Here is a 20,925-nt window from a genome sequence, read left to right as displayed (position 1 = left end):
CATAGCAATATTAATACTCTGCCTGTAAATGAAACGTTGTGATGATCACAAAACCCAAAATTATTTGACACAGCAAGTTCATGTCACAGAAATGTAGACTTTGGGGAAACTTGTATTTCTGTAAATGGTTTGTTGGAGGTTTTTTTTGTACAGATGATCTGTAAAGCAATCCTCTCCAGGACCAGGTTAAGGAACAGTTTTCCTCTGAGACAGTTCATACCAGGAAAGTCTCCTTTGTGAGGAATAAGCTTTCCTTTTTAATGATTGCTCTGTGAGATTAATATTTTTCTTGACCTGAAGGCACACTTAACTTTCAAATAAAGCCAAGCGCAAGGCAGTAGAACAGCAGAAGGGGACACTGAACAGAAATGTTAGTAGGTTTTGTAATTTATTATAAAGGTTTGGGCAAATCTCAACTTGAGAAGCCAGTCAACTCAGAAAATGTTTTGCCTGTCCCTGTTTGAAGTGAAGTCCCAGTTCTCAGTTTCTGACAGTAGTACTGTTATCTTTCCTCTGTTCACAAACAGAACTGTGAAATGAGCAAGTTAAAATGAAAATGAACTCTGAAGATGGTAAATATTTTTTCTATTCTTTCTTTTAAAAAATCTAGTAGGGTTATTCTGGAGGTTGTTTTCTTTTGTCCTTGAACTTTTGAGGTTCAATTGAGACAATTTGACATCTCACCTTGAGGTTTATTGCAGTTCAGCAGAGTCCTAGCTATATATTGTTTTAGCAAATGTTTTCCAGACTGTGGGTTGCATGTTATGTTAGCGGCTGTAAGGATTGTGAAATATTCAGAAGGACTGGCGCTGCAGTTAAATAGCGTGTACAATGGTATGTTTACAGTGCTTCTGGAGAGCTGCACTGTCGCTTCACAGGTGTGCTTAGTGGTTCCTTAATGAATATACAGCATGGAGGAGCTCTGGGTGCTTTTGTCAGATCAGCTGCAAATTTTGAGAAGGGACCTTGAAATACATGAACAATGTGTCAGTGATAAATATTAACCACAGGTCTCAATAGAGGAAATAGATTATGTTTAATGGTGTGTGCTGGGTCCAAACTGATTAATTTCAGGTCCAGGCCGCAGAGGTCACCTGAATTCTAGTTGCTGATTCAGCTGTTTTGTACATGACTGTTTCTGACCGTGTGCTGGCCCAGGACAAACGTTTCATCTGTGGAAATCCCAGCTTGCTTGGAGGGGGAAGCAAAGGCTTTCCCTTTGTGTGTCTTCCTCCCCCCCATCTCCACCCTGCATCCATACAGTTGTTGGGAAATTTACTTCTTGCAATTGTTAATTCTCTCTGCGTCTTTGAAATAAAGCCTTTATTCCTCAGTTGAGTCCTAGGTTGACTGAACTTCTTAAAACTTCTGGAGCAATACGCATTAAAGGTAATTTACACATTAAAGATAACTTGTTAAACGTGCCCATAGTAAATTGAAATGAACTACACTATCATTTCAGAGCCATCTCAGCTTCAGGTGCGCTTGACTTACAGCTGCTGTCCAAACCTCTCAGCTTCTTCTGAAGCATACAAAAGTGTTTCCAGCTATACTTTGATAAATTGGTTGGTTTTGGCAAAGGTATTTAATAAGGCAGCTGGTTGTGAAGACCGTGTGTTCTCACATGCAGATTTTGAAGTTTTGCTGTGCTCAAGGATTCTTCACAGTTAAAGTATGTTTAAGGAAAGTGGGGTTTTTTCTCTCTCTCTCTTCCCCCCCCCCCCCTTGTACAAACTAAGTGATGAGTTTATTAATTACCCTCTCAAAAAATAGATGCCAGTCTAATATATTTCTGTGAAGTTTGAGGTCAGTGTTCCAGACAGGGAGGAAACACTACAGTTTCTCATATCCTGATGAGAATTTTGCACACAATATCAGCAATACTAAATTGCTACAAGTGTTTCAGCATGAGGAGAAGCTGTGTCCTGTTCACCTGGTGAATCCTGTTAGTTCCTCACAAAAAACTTGGTTTGCTTGTGTTACAGACTTTAGGGAGGCTTTTGTCCCTTAATCTGCTCCATCATAGGTTATCTCCTCAGAATATATGCTATAAAGTAACACGCCTTTCTCTGCTTTGTTGCTGTTACTGATTAAATCATCCTTATGAAGACATCCTTTTCATGCAGCAAACAATATGGAGAATTACTGACTCTCAACAACGTTGTTTTCCTTGCATGCACATTTCAGTGTGTGGTTTCCCTGGAGCATTTGAGGAACAGTGGGTGAGGTGTATTTGCTCAGCAGGATTAAACAAAAAGATAGTACTATTTGCAGACTTCGACAAGCTGAAGTGCAGCTGCTGATGGGAGTTTTTGTTGGGTGAACTCAGTAGCCTGTTTGAACAGCAGAAATGAATCCTGTTCCTGGAGGGGAAGAGGTAACTCAGTGGCGTACATAGTGCCAGGGTATCATAGTGCATTTTGTGAGCTCTTTTCAGGGGGAGGCAGGATGGTTTTTTCTCTGAACCAGATGGCCAGTTTCTCAGAAAAGTGCATTAATACCTACTGGCAAAACCCAGGACCTTTTTTGATCTTTCTTTTCACTAATATGCTTAATCTTTCCTTAATCTCTGAACTGACGTTGTCCTTTCTTTTCTACGACAGTACGTGCTGCTGCAGTCTGGCTGCTGTTGGCTGTGACTGATAAATTAGTTCAGGACACTTGAAATGGTATCAAATGGTAGACTGTATTCCAGGTTCAGCGGTCTGTTGGAATAGCAGGGGTGGCAGCCAGCTAATAAAATGACAAAAACCAAGCGCAGCTAGCAACAAGAAAAACAGAGCTCCTGGGTAACTGTAGCAAGCTCAGGCATTGGGGTTAGTGTGACTTGGCAAAGGAAACAAATCTGTTTCTGTTGGTATAAAAAGCAAAGCTCCCGTTAATACCGATAAAAGGCAGCAATGCAATGGAGCAAATAAAAACCAATTGTATTGACAATGGGGAAAAATGCTCTTCGGGCTTTTTCCTTACTTGGTTGTTGTGGAAACTCCCACCCTGTGAATGGCAATCTCCTGTTACCCTAAACTTTGCAGCACTTTCAACCTGTGAACCATGTCCACGTTTCTTCCAGATTGGGACCCACAAGCTGCTGGCCAGAGCTGATGCAGTTAGCAGTTGATCAGCTCCCCCTTGCTGACTCAAGCCTTTCTCTTTTCCTGCTGGATAGGATTGTCCTTCAACAGCTCTTCTCTGTTGACCAGAAATGTGTCTTAGGGTTAAATTACCAGTTACCCAATCTCTCTTGATACACCTTCATGGCGTTACCTCTGTTACAAACTCCTATTATTTTCAAAATGTATAAGTAAGACTATGTAGTCTGAGTTGTGGCTGAAAGATTGAGACACAAAATACACATTTTTGTAAGAGGAACTTGGAAGCTTCCTTGGAAATGATTGGCAATAACTATAACCTGTAATGAAGGACCTGTATGAGCCAGTTGGACTCAGAGCTTGAGAATTTTTTTGTTGTTTTATTTCTTGGCTAATACTAATGTAATTTCTATGTAATATAGCATTAGATACTACAGTATATACTATAGTATGTACTGTTACTACTATAGCATTATATAGTACTCTATACTATAACCCCATGGGGACTAGGAGGGGAGAGGAATGAGACCGAACATGTTGGCAGATTATAGCATCAACGTTATGAGATAGCATAATGGAAATGTTTAGTTGAAAATCTTATTTGTCCTCACTGCTTAATGATCCTGGAGGCTGGAAGAAACCCATCTGACAGTAGTATGGTCCAGTGGTGACTCAGGAGGCCCTGCAGCACTTCACCTGCATTTCTGCTGTAGTCCTGCTTCAGGAGGACACACGGAGCAGCAGCATGAAAAGGCTTCTGCTGAAGAAGACCCTCGTGCTTCCAATAAAACGTTTATTTCTCTTGCACGTAAATCACGTAGTGTATAGGAGCTTATATTTTTTCAAGAAACAACTGTGGTTGTCATTTCTCTAGCAAGACTATACTCCATTCGTGCTTCTTCCTCTCAGCTCATTTGCTGAAGGCTTCTTCTGAATGAGCAGGAGAGGGAAGCACTTGCAAACAAGGACACAGAGACACCTTAGGAAGCAGTGTGTGTTCCACACTTGTTGGACTGAAAGTCTGCAGAATGCAGATGTAAAATAAATAGAAACACAAGTCTGAAACAGAAAAACAAACAGAACTTTTTGGAGAAGCAAATATTAATCTTTGTAATACCTTAAAGTATTAAAAGTGTGTCTACTTGTCTCCCCCTTAGACTGCAAACAGTCAATGAGGGAAGAGGAGGGGACAGTAACTATGAACAGGAGAGGAGCTATCAAGCAAGCCAAAATCCACTACATCAAAAATCATGAATTTATTGCTACCTTCTTTGGACAACCTACGTTTTGCTCTGTCTGCAAAGACTTTGTATGGTAAGAAGGAAACACTAAGCTTCCCCCACCCCCAAGGGCCAAATAACTGCAAAATTCACTTCGGGTATATTGAGACAAAAAATGACATGTAAATTCATATGTGTTGGGAAATGGAAATTATACATTTACTAAGAGCATTGTTATACCTAGGAACTATAGTTGTCTCTTTCACATTAAAAAATAGAACTTGAACATTTTTGCCACTGAAATAATTGGCAAAAAGTCCATCAGCATCAAGTGAAATCTGGCCCATGATCAACAGCAGCTCTTTCACAAGAGAATGAGATGGGTGGATCTGAGAAAATAATGCTCAAACTTTGAGATGTGAAGTGGCTGGTAGCAGAGTAAAGACCCATAGAGAGCAAGAAGCTGGATCCCTTTCATAATAAAAGGCAGTTATTGTAAGTCAGATTAGGAGGGCGTCCTATGTGATTGAAACCTTGTCTTTTCTGGGTTTCCCTTCTCATTTGCTGGTCTATCAAAACACACTACCTTATCTTCTGAACCTTGCTTTTCTAAGACAGAGGATTCTGAATAGCAGAATTTAGACCAGTTTATTAATTGGAACAAATATTCCCATAGACAAAGGATCAATTGGTTGATGTGGTTAAAATAAACAAACCACCTTTTATTCCAGCAAACATATGGTTTTGATTTCCTTCTTTATCATTTATTTTTTCAGGGGACTCAACAAGCAGGGATACAAATGTAGGCGTAAGTTGATTTTACCTTTTTCTTGTACTACTTTCCACATGAATCTGTAGATCTAATAGTTACTGTTGAAAAATTTTCTGTAAATATGCATGGCACAGTGCGTCATCACCACAGGTAGTAGTAGATGTTAAACATCAGTTTTGCACAATAACCTAAGGCTGTCTAATTATGATTCCTACCTGAGTTTTTAGTATCAAGATTTAGACTTGGCTATTCTTCTCATAAGTGTGTAATGCTGTTGAAAAGTTGCATTCATTTATGACAGCAGTTTTTGTGAAACCTTTTCTAAAATGAATTAAAACTATTGAGGGGTTTTACAGCTGAATTGAAAAGCACTATTGACTTAGCATAGATCTCTGTGCATTATTCCAAACAGCAGGAGAGATATCAAAGGGTAAAACTCAAAAGCATTATATTGTCTTTCTGTTATCAAATGCTGTGGCATTGCCTGTGGAGGCAGATTTAGTTTAGAAATAGAGGTTATGATAAAAGAAAATAGGGGGGAATCAGCTTAAAAAAGATCATCATCTTGATTGATAGAAAAGAAAGGTTTTGGTGTATATAGTATGCTGGAAAGGAGTGTTTTTTCACATTATGCTATGAAATGCGAACACCTCATCCCATGAATTTATTATCTGAAGGAATCCTTTTTTTTTTTTTTCTTGTGCATGTCTTGAAGAATGCAATGCTGCTATTCATAAGAAATGTATTGATAAAATCATTGGGAGGTGTACTGGTACTGCAGCCAACAGCAGGGACACAATGGTAAGAGCTGGAACAATATAGTCAGAGTGTAATTATGTAATTAAACACTCCTGAATTAACAAAACCTTGTATAGAAATGGCCAAGTCCATTTGGGAGGTGCTTGGCTGTTCAGCCCAAGGTACTGTCTTCTCTTGAAGATTGCATGTAACGTAATGTGTAGTGGATGAAACTTTAACACAAGAAAAGTAGTTAAAAGCCCTGCAAGGGGGTGGGTAATATTTGATGGGCAGATTCTTTCCCTGCTAGATGAGGGGTGTTAAAACTGGGATATTCAAGATAAAATTGTTGTAGCTTTGTAATATCCAAGCTGTTTTCTCGAAGAAGCTGGTCCTGTTTTGGGTAAAGTGCATCACCCCTCTCCCTGTCCTCAGTTTCAAAAGGAACGTTTCAACATTGACATGCCTCATCGCTTCAAAGTTTACAACTACATGAGCCCTACCTTCTGTGACCACTGCGGCAGCCTGCTCTGGGGCCTGGTCAAACAAGGACTCAAATGTGAAGGTACAGAGGAGGAGGGAGGGCAGCTGGGGCCTCTCCATGCTTTTCCAGTGTAGTCTCTCCCCTGCCGCCCCCCACTAGAGATTAGCTATTGCTACACAGTGCATTTGTATACATGTGTTATATAGAATGGGACTCATCTCATCTGTGTGTGGTTGAAAAAGCTTTTCGACTAGAGAGAGACAAATGGGCACTTGGCTCATGTGACAGCTCAGCCAAAGTGAGCTTCTAATGCAGTCAGAAAACATGCTGCGGAGGTGTGATCTTGAGTATAATCAAAATTACTGCTTTGGGAATAGCTGAAATTTGGTGCATCTGACTCAAGGTAGTGCCTAAAAGTGTACTGAAAGTGTTTACTGTAAGTACCATTTTTAGAATTCTCCCACAAAAAGGCAAGATGATCTTTATTTAACAGATTTTGAGAATAATGATAATATTGGAGTTTTCTTCCTTTTGAACAATTTTTGTAGCCTTCATTGAGTTAAAGATTAAAACTGCAATTTTATTAATAATGATAGATCCATGTCCGGTCTGGTCTTATAACAAGGTTTCTGAACTGCACAAAGAAACAGCCTTTTTTGTTGTAATGTTGGACAGTATTTTCCTCATGCTTGTATAACGGTCCTTACATTTCTTTTAGAATGTGGGATGAATGTGCATCATAAATGCCAGAAGAAGGTAGCAAACTTATGTGGAATAAACCAGAAGTTGCTAGCTGAAGCTTTAAATCAAGTTAGCCAGGTATGCTTTATTGCCATTTGTCAGGTAATGAGTTATTTTCAGAGTATTTTGGGGTTTTTACTTAATTTTTTCCATATCACTTTTATGGGGAACTGAGTTTGGAACAGAGGAAATGCAAACAGCTTTCTCTTTTTAATTTGACCCGTAAAGAGACTAACAAAGATGTCAATAGCCTAAAGTTGAAATTGGGGGGAGGGGGAATCCCACCTAACAAAGAATTTTTAAAAAGGTGTGTGGATTCCTGAAATCCAGGAACTTCTGTGGTGCCAAGGTTATTCTCTCCCTTTCTGTTTAATTGTTTAAACAGTGGTATTATAATGCTGAAGTCTGTTTTTCCATGCTTTAACTTTAGAATTCCGCTTGAATGCTAAAATTAAATAAATAAGGAGAAATATACCAGATATTATCAATTTTTATTAATCTGATATATATTATCTGATATATGTGTATACACACACACAGAGAAAACTCCTCTGGAATTAACACTGGCCCCATAGTTTACGTTGTTCATCTCCTGCTGCAGCATGGCTGTCTCTTGTGGTTGACTTCTGAGTTGCAAATAAAGATTCAGACACAAGCTCTGAAATAAAACAGGAAAATATATCACAAAAGCCAACAGTATTTCCTCTGACCTGAGTGTTCCTCAGCTTTCACAGGATACTTACTTTGAAAACAGGGAGAGCTGTTGTGCCAGCTCTTTCACGACACAGAAAAGCTCGATCTTTTCATTACTGAAATTTGATCTCAGGGATCTTCCATATGTAAAATTTGTTTCCCTGTGCTAAAGACAGATGTCACACATAGATATGACTTCAGCATATCCAGTATGACAGTGATTCCCATCTCCTGTTTCAAATGAACATATATCCAAGGGGCCATTTTCCCACAGTTTAAATTCTTCCCACTGTGGATTCAAACCATTATACCTTTAATAATTTTGCAATGAATAATACAATGTAGACTGTTCAGGAATTTCAATGACTTACTTTCTTCACTGCAACAAAATAAGTAAAGCAATTGGTTGATCTGAAGCTGTAAAGAATGTGGCTAAATAGTCTATGAACCAGACTTCTTGAGAAAAGATATGTACTAAGAGTTAGTAATTAAAAAGAAAAGTTTATACTGCCATCATGTTACATTTAACAGCTATTGTTATAAGTATTTCTAAAGTAATAGCGCAAATATAATTTCAAATGTTCCCCTCCTCAGAAATCTACACGAAGGTCCGATTCTGGATCTGTAGAAAGTGTTGGTATTTATCAAGATTTTGATAAGAAACCTAGAGCTCCAGGAGGCAATACAACAGGTGAGAAAAGCTAGTGTTTTAATTTAGCCATTTACCTACCAGACTACCCAAACTAACAATTTAAGTAGTTATTCATTCTTGCCTTATGTTAGACAATTTTTTTTAATAAGCACTGTTTTAAAAAAAAAAAAAAAGCATATATTTCTTTTTACCTTCTTCTCCTGGCCACAAAAATGCTTACATAACTTTTGACAAATACCTGTAGTTTTTAGTCCATGAGCATATCCACCTTTCTGCAAAATGCTTGCTTTGCTCGCTGCAGCACTGTTCCCCATGATGGAACTGGAGGATGCCTTGCTAACCAGCCACACATGTACAACACGCTTCCCTCCCTCCTGTAACTGAAATGTCATGCACGTTGTTAATCATCTTGTTTTGTTCACAAACTATTAGAAACCAATGACAAGTGCTGTCTATTTTAGGATGTAAGTAGCCAAAATGCTGCTTGAGATTGAAAAGCTGAAATAGTTTAAGTAGTACCTGGAGTCCTATCGGAGTAAGGTTTTGTATTTTTTTTTTTTTTTTTTTTACTATTGCTAAGGAGTTCTAGCATTGTATAAGCCTTATTTTCATAACTGCTAACCTATGATAATTTATGCAAAAATAAATGCAACAGTAGAAGTAACTTTTTACCAGATGGAAATCACCAGGCTCAGTAAGAGATAATGGGTGGTTTGGGAGTGGTACAGGATTTTATTTGTTCATCCCTACATCGAGCTAATGCTGTTGAAATGCTCAGTAAGAAAGTTATTTTGGTATTACTTACCATACTTGTTCTGGTTTGCCAGAAGAGAGAAAAACAACTCTTGCAAAGGTGGTTTGGTCTAATACTAAGTCAGGGTGCAGCCACTGCGATTCCTCCCTGGGTTATTGTAGATGCTGGGCAGCTTACAGGGCATACACGGGGCATACGTGGTATCATCTCATGTTTATCATCAGTACCTTGTTAGTGACCCAGAAGATCTATGTAGCAGAGGTAAAAAAAAAAAAAGTACAGTTATTAATTTTAGGATATAATCAGGATTAACCTGTATGATCATGCGTCTTGGCCAGCACTGGACATAAATCAGATCTTTTTACAGCCTCTCTGCTTAGGCTGAGGGACTAGCCTGTTCTGTTAACAGAAGAAAAATAATTTGTTTACAAGCAAAACTTGTAAACTGTGTTTTTCTCCAAGTTCTGCTCTGTATCTTAATCATAGGGGGGAAGTTAGGGCCTTTGACTTTTATAATGCCTAAGTATTGCTTAAACCCAGCATTAGAAACAATTACAGATTCAATTCAAATCCAACACTACCAAGTATGCTTGCGTAATTTAAACAGCTTTGTTATAAACTACAGGAGTTGACCCTCATGTTTAGATTCGCCAGTATTCCAGCAGCAGATGCATTGACATAGCATGTCAGTACTTAATTCCTAGCGGGGGATCTGAGTCATGCAGTATTTCTGCATACATTGAACTTTAAACTCCCTGTTTCAATTAGCAGATAACAGCGAGTACGATAAACTCTGGGAGGGAAGCACAGCCAAGACAGCGTCACGAATTGCAAGCAGGAGAAAATTCAACATAGACAGCTTTGTCTTCCATAAAGTACTAGGGAAAGGAAGTTTTGGAAAGGTATGTAACAAACTTACGGAGCTTAAGGTGACTGCCTTGTTTGATCTCTGCAATGTGATGGGCTATTTCCACTAACCAGAAAGGTGTTTCTTACTGTTACAGCTGCTTGGGTAGATAATCTTTTAACAGAATTGAATATAGCCATCTTTGTCAAAGACACTAGGAATTAATCACCTGAATCTTGTCTAAACTCAAAAGTGATTCATAATGCACAACAGTTTTTCAATTATTTAGTATTGAGGCAGAGGAATTGCCCTTTATGCACCACAGTGCAAAAGGATGTTTTATGTTCCTACACCCTGTACAGGAACAGCCTCACAATGCTCCAGTGCAATGGCAGGGGAAGATGTGGGAGAGCAGCATGACCTCCACAGATTCTGTCCACTGTTGTCTCTGAAACTACAGCTCTAATGAAGGAACAGGCTTTACATGTCTTCTGTTTATACACTCACAAGACATTGACAGAAAAACTGCCCTGGAAGCTGCTGTGCCTGTGTTACGTGGTCCTTGAGCCCCATCTCCTCATCTCTATGCCCAGCAACTTCACCTTCCCAAATCTCACTCATCTTTCCCATTTAAATGCTTTTTAATTGTCATTGCACCTGCTATAAACACCTTTGACTTTCCCTTACTGATACCATCAGCAACAGTCTTTCTTTCCTACACGTGCTGTAATCTCATCTTTTATTTTTTGTAGGTTCTGCTTGCTGAGCTGAAAGGGAAGAATGAATTCTTTGCTATCAAAGCTCTGAAAAAAGATGTGGTGCTAATTGATGATGATGTGGAATGTACCATGGTGGAAAAGCGGGTCCTCGCACTTGCATGGGAAAATCCATTTCTCACGCATCTTTACTGCACATTTCAGACAAAGGTAGGAAAAAGCCCAATGGCGACAGCAACACAACAGATTTAGCTTTTTAATGGATGCTGTTACCAACAGTCAAGTGAAAGTAACTTAGTGATGCAGGAATTAAATTTTCTTTTCTTGTGCTCTGTGCAATAGTTCACAGGCCTTGTGGAAAGTAAATAATGAGTATGACCCCCACATACGTTGATGAGAACAGAACAAGATCAGACAAACATCTGTGCAATCTGGAATAAGAGGCAGTTTAATTTAAATCCTTGATCTTAGCTTTACCACCAGTGAGGGGAAAAAAGATGACTGTCACAGGTAGAAGTCAGTTAAGTCTATTTAAATGTATATTTTTACTAAGTCTAGAAATCCACAGAATACAAGATCAGCTATTTAGCTTTACAATACAAGACCAGGCTACTCAAATCTGTAGGAGCCTTATACAGTCTTAGGGGTGCATGAAATAGAGAAATACTTCAGGAGAGGAGGAAAGTGGCTGCTTGGTCCCAAGGTAGCCGCGTCGCTACTTCATATGCGGTTGAAATAGCATCAGTAATTTTTCCATTCTCTGGTTATTTGCAAACAGGATCATCTGTTCTTCGTTATGGAGTTCCTGAATGGGGGAGACCTGATGTTCCACATACAAGACAAGGGGCGTTTTGATCTCTACAGAGCAACGTAAGTCCACACCCCTTCAGTCCCTATCTCCATGAATGATATTCGTCTCTGTCGTTTTTGCTGCTTCTAGTTCTGCACCACTTACTTACCTGCAGTCTTTCACTCAAGGTTCAGTGGCAGACGACTGAAAATTTATTTCTAGACACTGGTTTGATACAATGAAGCAGCTCACTTAATGATGAGTGGAGTTAGGTTTTCTGAAATTACGTAGCAGTGCGATGTTTTACTTTAAGGGATGCTTGTACCTAGAGATGCTAGGTAAATTGCAATATAAGCCAGCACTGAAAAGCAAAAGGTACAGTTTCAGTGTCCTTTAGGACAGTATTTTGATGGAAAAATTGGAAAACAGCACGGGGAGAAAAAAAAACAAACAAAACTTATAGTATTTACTAGTATTGCTAAGTTGACATGATAGTACCCTTATGGGTCAGGGCAAGCTCTATTCCCACTCTCCCCAGCAAAAATCTGGACAAAGCCCCTCCAGCTTACCTGCATTTCAGCAAACGTCTGTGCATCTGGCAGCCTCTCCTGGCATCCTCTGTACCTATTTGAAGTTTTTGGGTCAACGTTCATTCTACTGTACAGAAGTGGAAATAGTTTTGTATTTGTTTAATTAAAAAAAACCAAACAAACAAAAACCCCACCACCAAACTTTTAATATATTTCCGGGGGTAGAGAAAAGCATTCTTTTTTTTTTCCCCTTCATATCCTCTGGATTATCACATCCTTTTTGAGAAGAGTGCCCCTGAATCAATGCTACTTTTCAGTGTCTCTGCTGCAACTGGGCAGGTGCAGAAGGAGATAAGTGAGGTCCATTTCTAACTTAGCCATTAGTGCCCAGTCTCTCCCTAAAGCAACCCTGTGAGTACTGAGCTCCCAGCAGCGGTCTTTCAAAAGGCATGTGCGTGTATCTCTGTAAATACATCCAAAGACTATTAAAGAGTAGAAAAGGGACAATGTTCTGTTCCCTAATGGAAGTGGAATGAAGCATTAAGGCAAGTTGCTGTCCTCTCTGCTGTTTGGCATTAGATAACACAGATGTGTGGTGAAGGGATTAACTTGAAGGTTACAGCATGCAGCTACATAAATACAGGTATATTAGTATTTAAAGAAGCATACAATACTTCTCACTCCATGAAGATCTTTTGGCCAGCTGCACTGACTATGTTTTAACTGAGCAAGACAGATTAAAAGATGTTTTGGTCTTTTCAGGTTTTATGGAGCTGAAATTTTATGTGGGCTACAGTTTCTTCACAGCAAAGGCATTATTTATAGGTGAGTACCAACTAGCTCCAGTGTGGGACCTGTGAATTGTCTTAGCACTTCATGCATCTCTGAATTACTGATTGATGTAACAAGTAAAAGCTGTCTGTCAGAGATCTGATGTTATTCCAAGGACATTAACATGCCTGAGATGAATCTATATCTGTCTGTCTTTTCCTCAGCAACCAGAATGATGGAACGTTACTTATGTTACACAAAAGCGGTTTTGTTTCACTTATTTTTAAACACTGCCTTCAGATCACGAGTCTATTTAGTTTGGAGGCAAGGGAGAGGGTCCTTGAGGCTATCGATTCCTACCGGCCTTGTGAAGACCACTCAGGTGAAAGTCATCTGCTTTTGCCTTCCCTTGAAACCACAATATTGATGCTTCTGCCTCACCAGGTTGAAATGTCAGGGGCCAGTTCCTGATCAGCTGCTTCTTACTGTAAATACCCACACTACAAGAGATCAGAAGTTTATTTTAATGTAGTTTTTCTCTCAATTGCCTTTCTCCAGCCTTTTCACCCCACCCCCAGCTTCAGAGCACCATTTGGTAACTACTTGCTCAGGTAGCTCTTACCTCTGTAACGAACAGGTACAAAGAATAACAGCCGTGTGCTTGAGAGCAAGTTACACAAGGCCTTAGGTGAATGTGCGCCAAAACATCTGGTATTGTCCGTCTCCCTTATAGAAACAGGAAGCATCTGTTGGAACATCCATCCTTTAAAGCAATTTTCTGAAGTTAGAGACTAGTAAAGAAGTGTTTGTAAAGAGGATGAACATTACAGGAATCCCCCTTGGTGAAAAAATGTGATTCTTACAAGCCTATCTGCCTCTCCGAGAGGACAGCCATTACCCAGGAAGGTACTTAAAGTACCCAGCTGTATTCCCATTGCCTCCTGCAGGTTTTTATACCGGAAAGGCTTTTTATAACCTCCAGGATATGTTGGCATGAAATCCTTCCATCCCAGATTTTCTAGAGCATTTTTAGGCTTGCTGTTAAATTTCCCTATGTTAAATTAGAACGTTCCTGGAGGGAGATTTCATAGTATGAAATATTTTCAGAGAAACGGTACCATTTCCCAACAAGACACCAGCAAAACCAAAAGGCACTTCTTTTCCCCTGTCTCACACAGGATGTTTACCAGTATAATCACAGAACCTGACTGAAGCAGTTTTAGGTAGGTGCTGCATGTAAGTTCACATCCATACAAAAGATTTTAGAACTTGTAGCTAGGTAAGTGCAGTGCCTTAAGTTACAATGAGTTTTCCCCATCTCAAATATATTCAATTTACTCAGGTGAACAGCAGCTGATGTCCAAACATGGAAGGATTTATGGTGCGTTGCGTTAGATCAGGGACTCTTGGTTCGAGCTGCAGCTTGCTGTCTGAGCAGTGTAAGTAGCTGATACTGGGAACTTAAGTTACCAGGAGAAAAGACTGCCCTGTTCTCATGTAAAATTATCTGCTCTATTCAAGTCTGTCTTGGTAGCAGAAGGGCTGTTCAGTTTCTCTTCAGCCTGCCCTCCTTGGTATGTGCTTCTGCAGCCAGATGGACAAAAAATGCATCACAAAGGGAGGGAATGTAGCTTTTGGAAAATGCTGTTAAAAAGCTCTTACTTGATTGAATAGCGTTATTCTGAAAAAAGACATGAATAGGACACTTCACAGACCGTGGCTGCAACACATGAATGCCCTTGTGCTGTAACTAGGAACAAGTCACAGGTAGTATAAAAATCGGGCAGGCTTCAAACATTCATGCTCCTGCCAAGCATTCTAGGAATCCAACAATCCTTCTTTTGAGCTACGGAGTTGGTGTAGCACCATGTCAGCTGGTGGGGCATTAACTCATGCCTCCTTCCAGAAGCACCTGGGTGTGCTTTTCGATCTGAAAGCAAACGTCGAGGATTATAAGGTCGCACACCATATATACACCTCAGCCTCTTACTTACTCTGACAAGGGAGAATTCTTCCCTTCTCCCTACCGCCTTCAAAGTACAAAAATACTGTTTTGTATGTATTGTGTTGATGGATGATGATTTTCTTGAAAAGCCTCTTTGTATGATGTAGGGTAGGTGTTTATCAGTGAAGAAACTGCATGCATCTGAATTCAAAAATGACTCATTGGTCCTTAAAACGTAACTCTTTTTTTAAACACTTTTTCCAGAGACCTAAAACTGGACAATGTGATGCTTGATAAAGAAGGCCACATCAAAATAGCTGATTTTGGAATGTGCAAAGAAAATGTTGTTGGTGAGAACAAAGCAAGCACTTTCTGCGGGACCCCAGACTACATTGCTCCTGAGGTCAGTATGTCACTGCCACATACCGCTGGGATGGATTTAAGACACCGATGTTACAATGGCCATTGTGATTAATCATCCCTTTGTAGACTAATAGTATGTAAATGTAAAATGTAAATGTAAAAGTCTAATTAGCACAGAAAAAAAACATTAGAGTTCTCTGTAGATAGCACTTGAGACTTGCAAATATTCTATAGCTGCAACTTTAAAAAAAACATGTTTTTGGAATGCTAAAATGTTCAGTTTTTGAACAGCTAGTTTTCCCTTATGCCTTACGGCTAGCATACACACGGGACTCCCGCAAAATCAATCTATGTGCACTGCAGATGGTGAACAGACTTGTGCCCATGCAAACAACCAAAATACAAAGCAAAAGCAGCTTTGAAGGGGAATCTCACTAGATTAAATTCCTTGCGTTCATAGTTGTTTTTTTAAATCTGATTTGCCAAGTAGTCCAAATAAGGTAGGTAGCTGTTAAAGCTATAAATGATGTCAAAGTCTGTTTGGTAGTGATCGACTTTTCATTGCTACTTGCTTCTCCCTTCATCTTGTAAAGAATCTAGAGAAGATGTTTTCCAAGTAGATGGTTATTTAAAGTTAACGGAGAAAACTTCTGAATTGAGAGCAAAGACCTGTCCACCTTTTCACAAACAGCAGCCAAGGATAAAACTACAGATTTGCATCAGTGTCAACAATTTGTCAAATAGCTGGATTTTTCCCCCCCAAAAAATCCTAGTTATTAAAGATTCTCTCTTAAAACCCCTCTTCTGTTTTTTGGTATATACTGCTGCCTTTTACTAATTACTTGTATTTCTTCCTCTGCACTTCTGTGGAACAAGATCCTGCAAGGTTTGCGGTACACGTTCTCTGTGGACTGGTGGTCATTTGGGGTCCTGCTGTATGAGATGCTTATTGGACAATCCCCTTTCCACGGGGATGATGAAGATGAATTGTTTGAGTCAATCCGAGTGGACATCCCTCACTACCCACGCTGGATTACCAAGGAATCAAAAGATATATTAGAAAAGGTGGGAGTGATGATCAACGAATGGGTCACTGGTATTGTCTTTGTCCAGGGAGGGACAAATCTAGGCTTTTAAAAGGAGCTATTTATCAGCAAGCAAATTACTTTTACAAATGGAAAGCCAGGTCAGATTACTTACTAACGCTCTGTTTACTGTAAGCAACTTTTGTTCTTTTAGCAGTATACCCATTATTCTTCCAGTGCCACCTACCTTATGAGCAGACGTAAGGCTTTACTGGGTTATCTTCTCTTGCAGCTATTTGAAAGGGATCCAACAAGACGACTTGGGGTCACTGGGAATATCAGAGACCATCCTTTCTTCAAAACCATCAACTGGACGGCGCTAGAGAAGAGGGAGGTAGACCCTCCTTTCAGGCCAAAAGTGGTACGGGGGTTATTCTTTATTCTGTAGCAGTATTGCACATGTCAGCCTAGGGGTAAGGGGCGATTTCTCTAACTTGCTCAAACTATCCTACTGCAAGTTTCTCCTCACATTTTATAAATGAGATCGTTATGTATCTCAAACCCCATTGTTCTTGGATGGTTCGGTTATAAAAAGGTGCACTATATTCATCTGACTGTCCTGAAATCTTCCTATCAAGACTGTCTTCCTATACTCTCTCAGGAGCTGCTTTACTAATATAATCTCCAGGAAAATCAACTGATAGTTCCGATATCCATTCTCCTCGATGTTAGAAAGGTTGATAGTTTCTTGCGTTTTTCTCTTCTGTAATGCGACATGGGAGAAGGACCAATAACTTGAGGCTACTGAGTTGGTAACTGCCTGCAGGCATTCTGTACAAGCATTAAATACGTGCTGTTTCAAACTCATCCGAGAGCCTCCAAGTGGGCAAAAAGATGCATTCTCTATACTACTGGACTTAGAACTATTTGTAACGCACATGCCTGATGTTACCTGAAAAAACATCTGAAGAACAGCCAGCGTGTTACTCATAATCTGTAACACCATGGGATGCTGCTGCTTCATCTCACCCCGTTAAAAATGCAAACCAGTTTTCCTCCACCCTGTACTGGTACAGGTAAAACTATCTGGAGGTAACACAGTCTCTTTAAAATGTACTTACATCCTCGATGGAAGAGAGCTGTCCCATTCAAGAACAGAAGGCTTCATGTTGCATGTTCCCATAGAAATGGGAACTCTGGAAGCATAAGGATCCTACGAACAGTAACCTTTGGAGGTTCAGAGTGTAAAACATGGTCTTTAGTAACGTGACTTTTTGTGAAACATGCAAAAACATTTTATCCAGGCACAAAGCAGCTGCAATAGGGCATCGCTTTTTTTTCTCTGAACAAGTACAGGCTGTAAAATGCTTTCAGGAAGTCAAAAGTTTTGGTTAATGGCAAGAAATGTTGGGCTTACATTTAAGGGCTGCATTGCTTTTGTCAACAGAGAATCTTTGGGCAATTCTATGAATGTTATCACAAATCCAGGTGGTTCTTCTCCGAAGGGACCTGATGCCGTTTGTTTTCAACTAACAATAAGCAATTGCCTAGTTATAATCTTAGTGTTGTTAAAATAGGCAAAAAGGACATTTTTCTCTAAAAGGGGGGGAGGAGGGAGGGAGCTCAAGAAAGAACTTCCTAACCTTTCGTATTTAAGCAATTTGTTCTGGAAGAAATTACACAGTTTGCCTCAAACTATTTTCCCTCTCTGTTTAACACAGAAGTCAGCAAGCGACTACAACAACTTTGACAGAGAATTTCTGAGTGAGAAGCCAAAATTGTCTTACAGTGACAAAAACCTGATCGAGTCCATGGATCAGTCTGCATTTGATGGATTTTCTTTCATTAACCCTAAATTTGAACAGATCTTAGACAAGTAAGTCTCTGAACAGTCGGACTTTAAAGCAGGGTTAAACATTACAAACCGAAAACTCCCAAGTGCTGTGTTATGCGTTCCAACGATGTTGTCAATACTTCAGAATAATACACAGTAGTGTGATTAATTATGTCCAACTGCTGATTTATTGGCAGCGTTCTTTTATGCATGGTTGGGTTTAAGGTATGTGAATCATGTGCATTATTTTCTCTATTTGGGAAAATGTAAATTCTGTTTGGTACTTGAATGTAGTTATGTTATATATATATGCTGTATATTTTGCTCGAGAGAAGACATCGGGGATAGTAGATGTCTTTTTAAAAAGTGTTTGAGCCCTTGGTTCTTTTATTTGTCTTCAATTAAAAGAAAGTTACATTAAACTTTCCATTCATGGCTTTATGATTTTTTTCCAGAATATACAGTTAAACTCCAGTTGTCTTTAAACTACCGTAAAAAATAATAATTTGTAAGCCCTGATCACTTACAAAAATAACACAAATATTTTAGGCGAATTAACCAAAAAAATGGAGACTTAGGCAAAAGCAGAGATTCACTGTGTAACACTTGGTGCCGCTCTAACTACTCTTCTGTAAAGCCTGTCTCTGACTCGGAGCAGTCAGCGCCAAGCAGAGCCAGGCTGCAGTGATGGCTCTAAGACAGTGAGGGCCAAGCGTCCCGCAGCAGCCCCAGCATACTGCCGGGGAGTACGAGCTTCTGCTGTTAACCGCCACTTCCGATTAGCAGAAAGAAGCAGTATGATCCCAGCAGCTTACCGGAAGAAGATCATCAGGTAAGGACTGCGTGGAGCGTTAGTACCACTTGCCTGGTCTGCCGGGGAAGAAGCACCTTGATTAACTGCCAAGCACAAAATCTTTCTTCCAGTTTTATTGGCTTGTTTTTAATACAGCAGCTGTGGCTCCTTCTACTTGCTGTAAAAAGGGCACAAAACTAGGTCCTGCTTTGTTGCAACACCTACCTCTGAATTTTGATTTTTAACTATTAACGAGAAAGAAAAACTAATGTAATTACTGCAAAGCTCTTTCCAAAACTCTTCTCCTTGCAGTCAGCTCGTAAAATACAGAATGAAGCAAGGTCCCTTGCTTCTCAAAAGCTTTCTGCATTGCAAATGAGTTCATTTTCTCAGCCACTGAGCAGGTGGAAAAAAAAGTACTGGCGAGTATCAGCTTGTCCAACAGTTAGTTATACAATGCTACAGAACTCTCAAGAGCACCATGTAGCTTCTGGGTAGTTTCAGACTGTTAATCCTGCTGAAAGAGCAGGAGAAAGCTATCACCACCGCCACTGCCCCCCAGTAAGACTTCATAGAGACTCAAAAAAAAGTGCTGCCTTTGTTCTTCTAAAGAACAGCTCTAGCTTATTGTTGTAATTCAAGTAATGCCAGTAAGACTTGGACGTCACCTAAGTGTACAGCAGACTGAGGCTGGAATAGTCAGAACGCAGTTGGCATTTCCAAACAGACTGGGTTTGCCTAGTTACCACCACTCGCACGTACGCAAACCCCTCTCAGAGGGGGAACAAACGGTACGCTGCAAGTTGCTGCCGGGGAGAGCAGCAAACTTGGGTTTTTTTCCCCTTCAAGCCATTTCTGTTTTGCCACTTTTCACCAGAAAGCTATCCTGCTTTCAAAGGTGAGTGCTGGATGCAGAAGTGCTTTTCTATAGAAGTTACAAATGTGGTTGCCAGCAGCACTGGGTATTTGGACAGCAAGAAGCTGTAATGAATTACAAGAAGTAGTAATTGTTGCTTGTGGGAACGTTTGCTCACTGCACTTACCTGCTTCGCTCTGGGGTACGGGTGCCAAACCTGCTCAAGAGGGACCTTGGTCTTCACACAGCAACTCTTTCAGCTGGTATTTGACTGACTTACCTGGAGCATCTCCTGCTGCCACAAGCGCACCTTCTAACAGCCCGACTGCACCCGTGACACCTGGGCACAGACGCCTTTCTTCCGCAGAGCAGTTACTATATTCCTCCTCAGCAGCAGCACGGTACTGTTTAGCTGTGGGCAGTATGTTAACTGCGCCACCTGAACGGGGAACTGCCCCCGCCACAGACGTTAGCTCGTTACAGCAGCCAGAAATGAAAGCTCCAGCGGTCACAGAGCTTCAGGGACCTCCTCTGCTGAAGTGCTGTGCCCGAGGGCCACCTGGCGGCCACAAACGGATGGGCTGGCTCACGCATCGCCATCTAGGCCACCCTCGCGCTACAGCGAGATGGAGGTATTTATTAAAGAATTTTGTCCAGAAAGCAGCCTAAAAGCTCTAAAACAAACAAAGGAAGTTACCTCCCACATAAACAGAAATACACAGCAGAGTTAAAAATGAAGAAAACACTCCTTCCACCTAGTAGAGAGGATGCCAGAGATTATCACCCAAGAGTATACAGTGATCGACAAGACATGAACGTTTGAGTACGTAACTCTAAATCACAAAGCAGTCATTAATTTTGTCCTTACCCTTCAGAACGACATGTAATCTATCTAACCTATACGTGCTAATTTGCCCAGAAGGCAGCATTTTGCTGTTGGTTTTCAGCTTTCTCAGAAAAGAGCAGCAGTTGGAAGACAATGTAAAGAACAGTGCAGCTTTGGGAGTGAATCAGATCTTAAACCACCAATAAGCGGGTAAAATTAAGTCTTACCTTTCTCCTCCATTGCGTGCAAATCTTGACATATTTATTTAATCAGTTCTTCCAACTTCTTCCTCAGTTACTAAGTAAGTTTGTTACTTAAATTATAATTGTTAATTTAACTTAATTCTTATGCTTATGTATAAGCTCTCTTAAGCAAGCTGTAATTGCCACGCTTCTGAAAGCTGTGGAAACCTGCTGACCTGCAGGAATACTCACCTGGCACTTCAGCTACTGTAAACGGGCACGGAAAGAAACACACATCAGCACA

General features: G+C 40.2%; 1 protein-coding gene across 7 annotated transcripts in view; it reads left to right on the top strand.

Annotated features, from left to right (window-relative positions):
- The window catches only part of PRKCD (protein kinase C delta), a 68,193-nt gene extending 49,802 nt beyond the window's left edge, over positions 1–18,391 (top strand). For 6 of the 7 annotated variants that reach the window (XM_076346145.1, XM_076346141.1, XM_076346144.1 and 3 more), the window contains 14 exons: positions 4,247–4,403; positions 5,086–5,117; positions 5,797–5,882; positions 6,255–6,384; positions 7,022–7,122; positions 8,332–8,428; positions 9,912–10,045; positions 10,743–10,916; positions 11,485–11,576; positions 12,789–12,851; positions 15,007–15,145; positions 15,982–16,170; positions 16,423–16,551; positions 17,852–18,391. In XM_076346145.1, the coding sequence (XP_076202260.1) occupies positions 4,247–4,403; positions 5,086–5,117; positions 5,797–5,882; positions 6,255–6,384; positions 7,022–7,122; positions 8,332–8,428; positions 9,912–10,045; positions 10,743–10,916; positions 11,485–11,576; positions 12,789–12,851; positions 15,007–15,145; positions 15,982–16,170; positions 16,423–16,551; positions 17,852–18,010 (1,682 nt within the window). In that variant the 3' untranslated portion in view covers positions 18,011–18,391. The remainder of the gene's footprint in view (positions 1–4,246; positions 4,404–5,085; positions 5,118–5,796; positions 5,883–6,254; positions 6,385–7,021; positions 7,123–8,331; positions 8,429–9,911; positions 10,046–10,742; positions 10,917–11,484; positions 11,577–12,788; positions 12,852–15,006; positions 15,146–15,981; positions 16,171–16,422; positions 16,552–17,851) is intronic. The other variant, XM_076346147.1, reaches the window with a different exon arrangement.
- The last annotated feature ends 2,534 nt before the right edge of the window (positions 18,392–20,925 follow it).

This window comes from Aptenodytes patagonicus, chromosome 8, assembly GCF_965638725.1.
Source record: "Aptenodytes patagonicus chromosome 8, bAptPat1.pri.cur, whole genome shotgun sequence".
NCBI classification, from domain to species: domain Eukaryota; kingdom Metazoa; phylum Chordata; class Aves; order Sphenisciformes; family Spheniscidae; genus Aptenodytes; species Aptenodytes patagonicus.
Note: the sequence above shows the minus strand (reverse complement) of the source record. Positions and strands in the feature narration are given on the sequence as shown.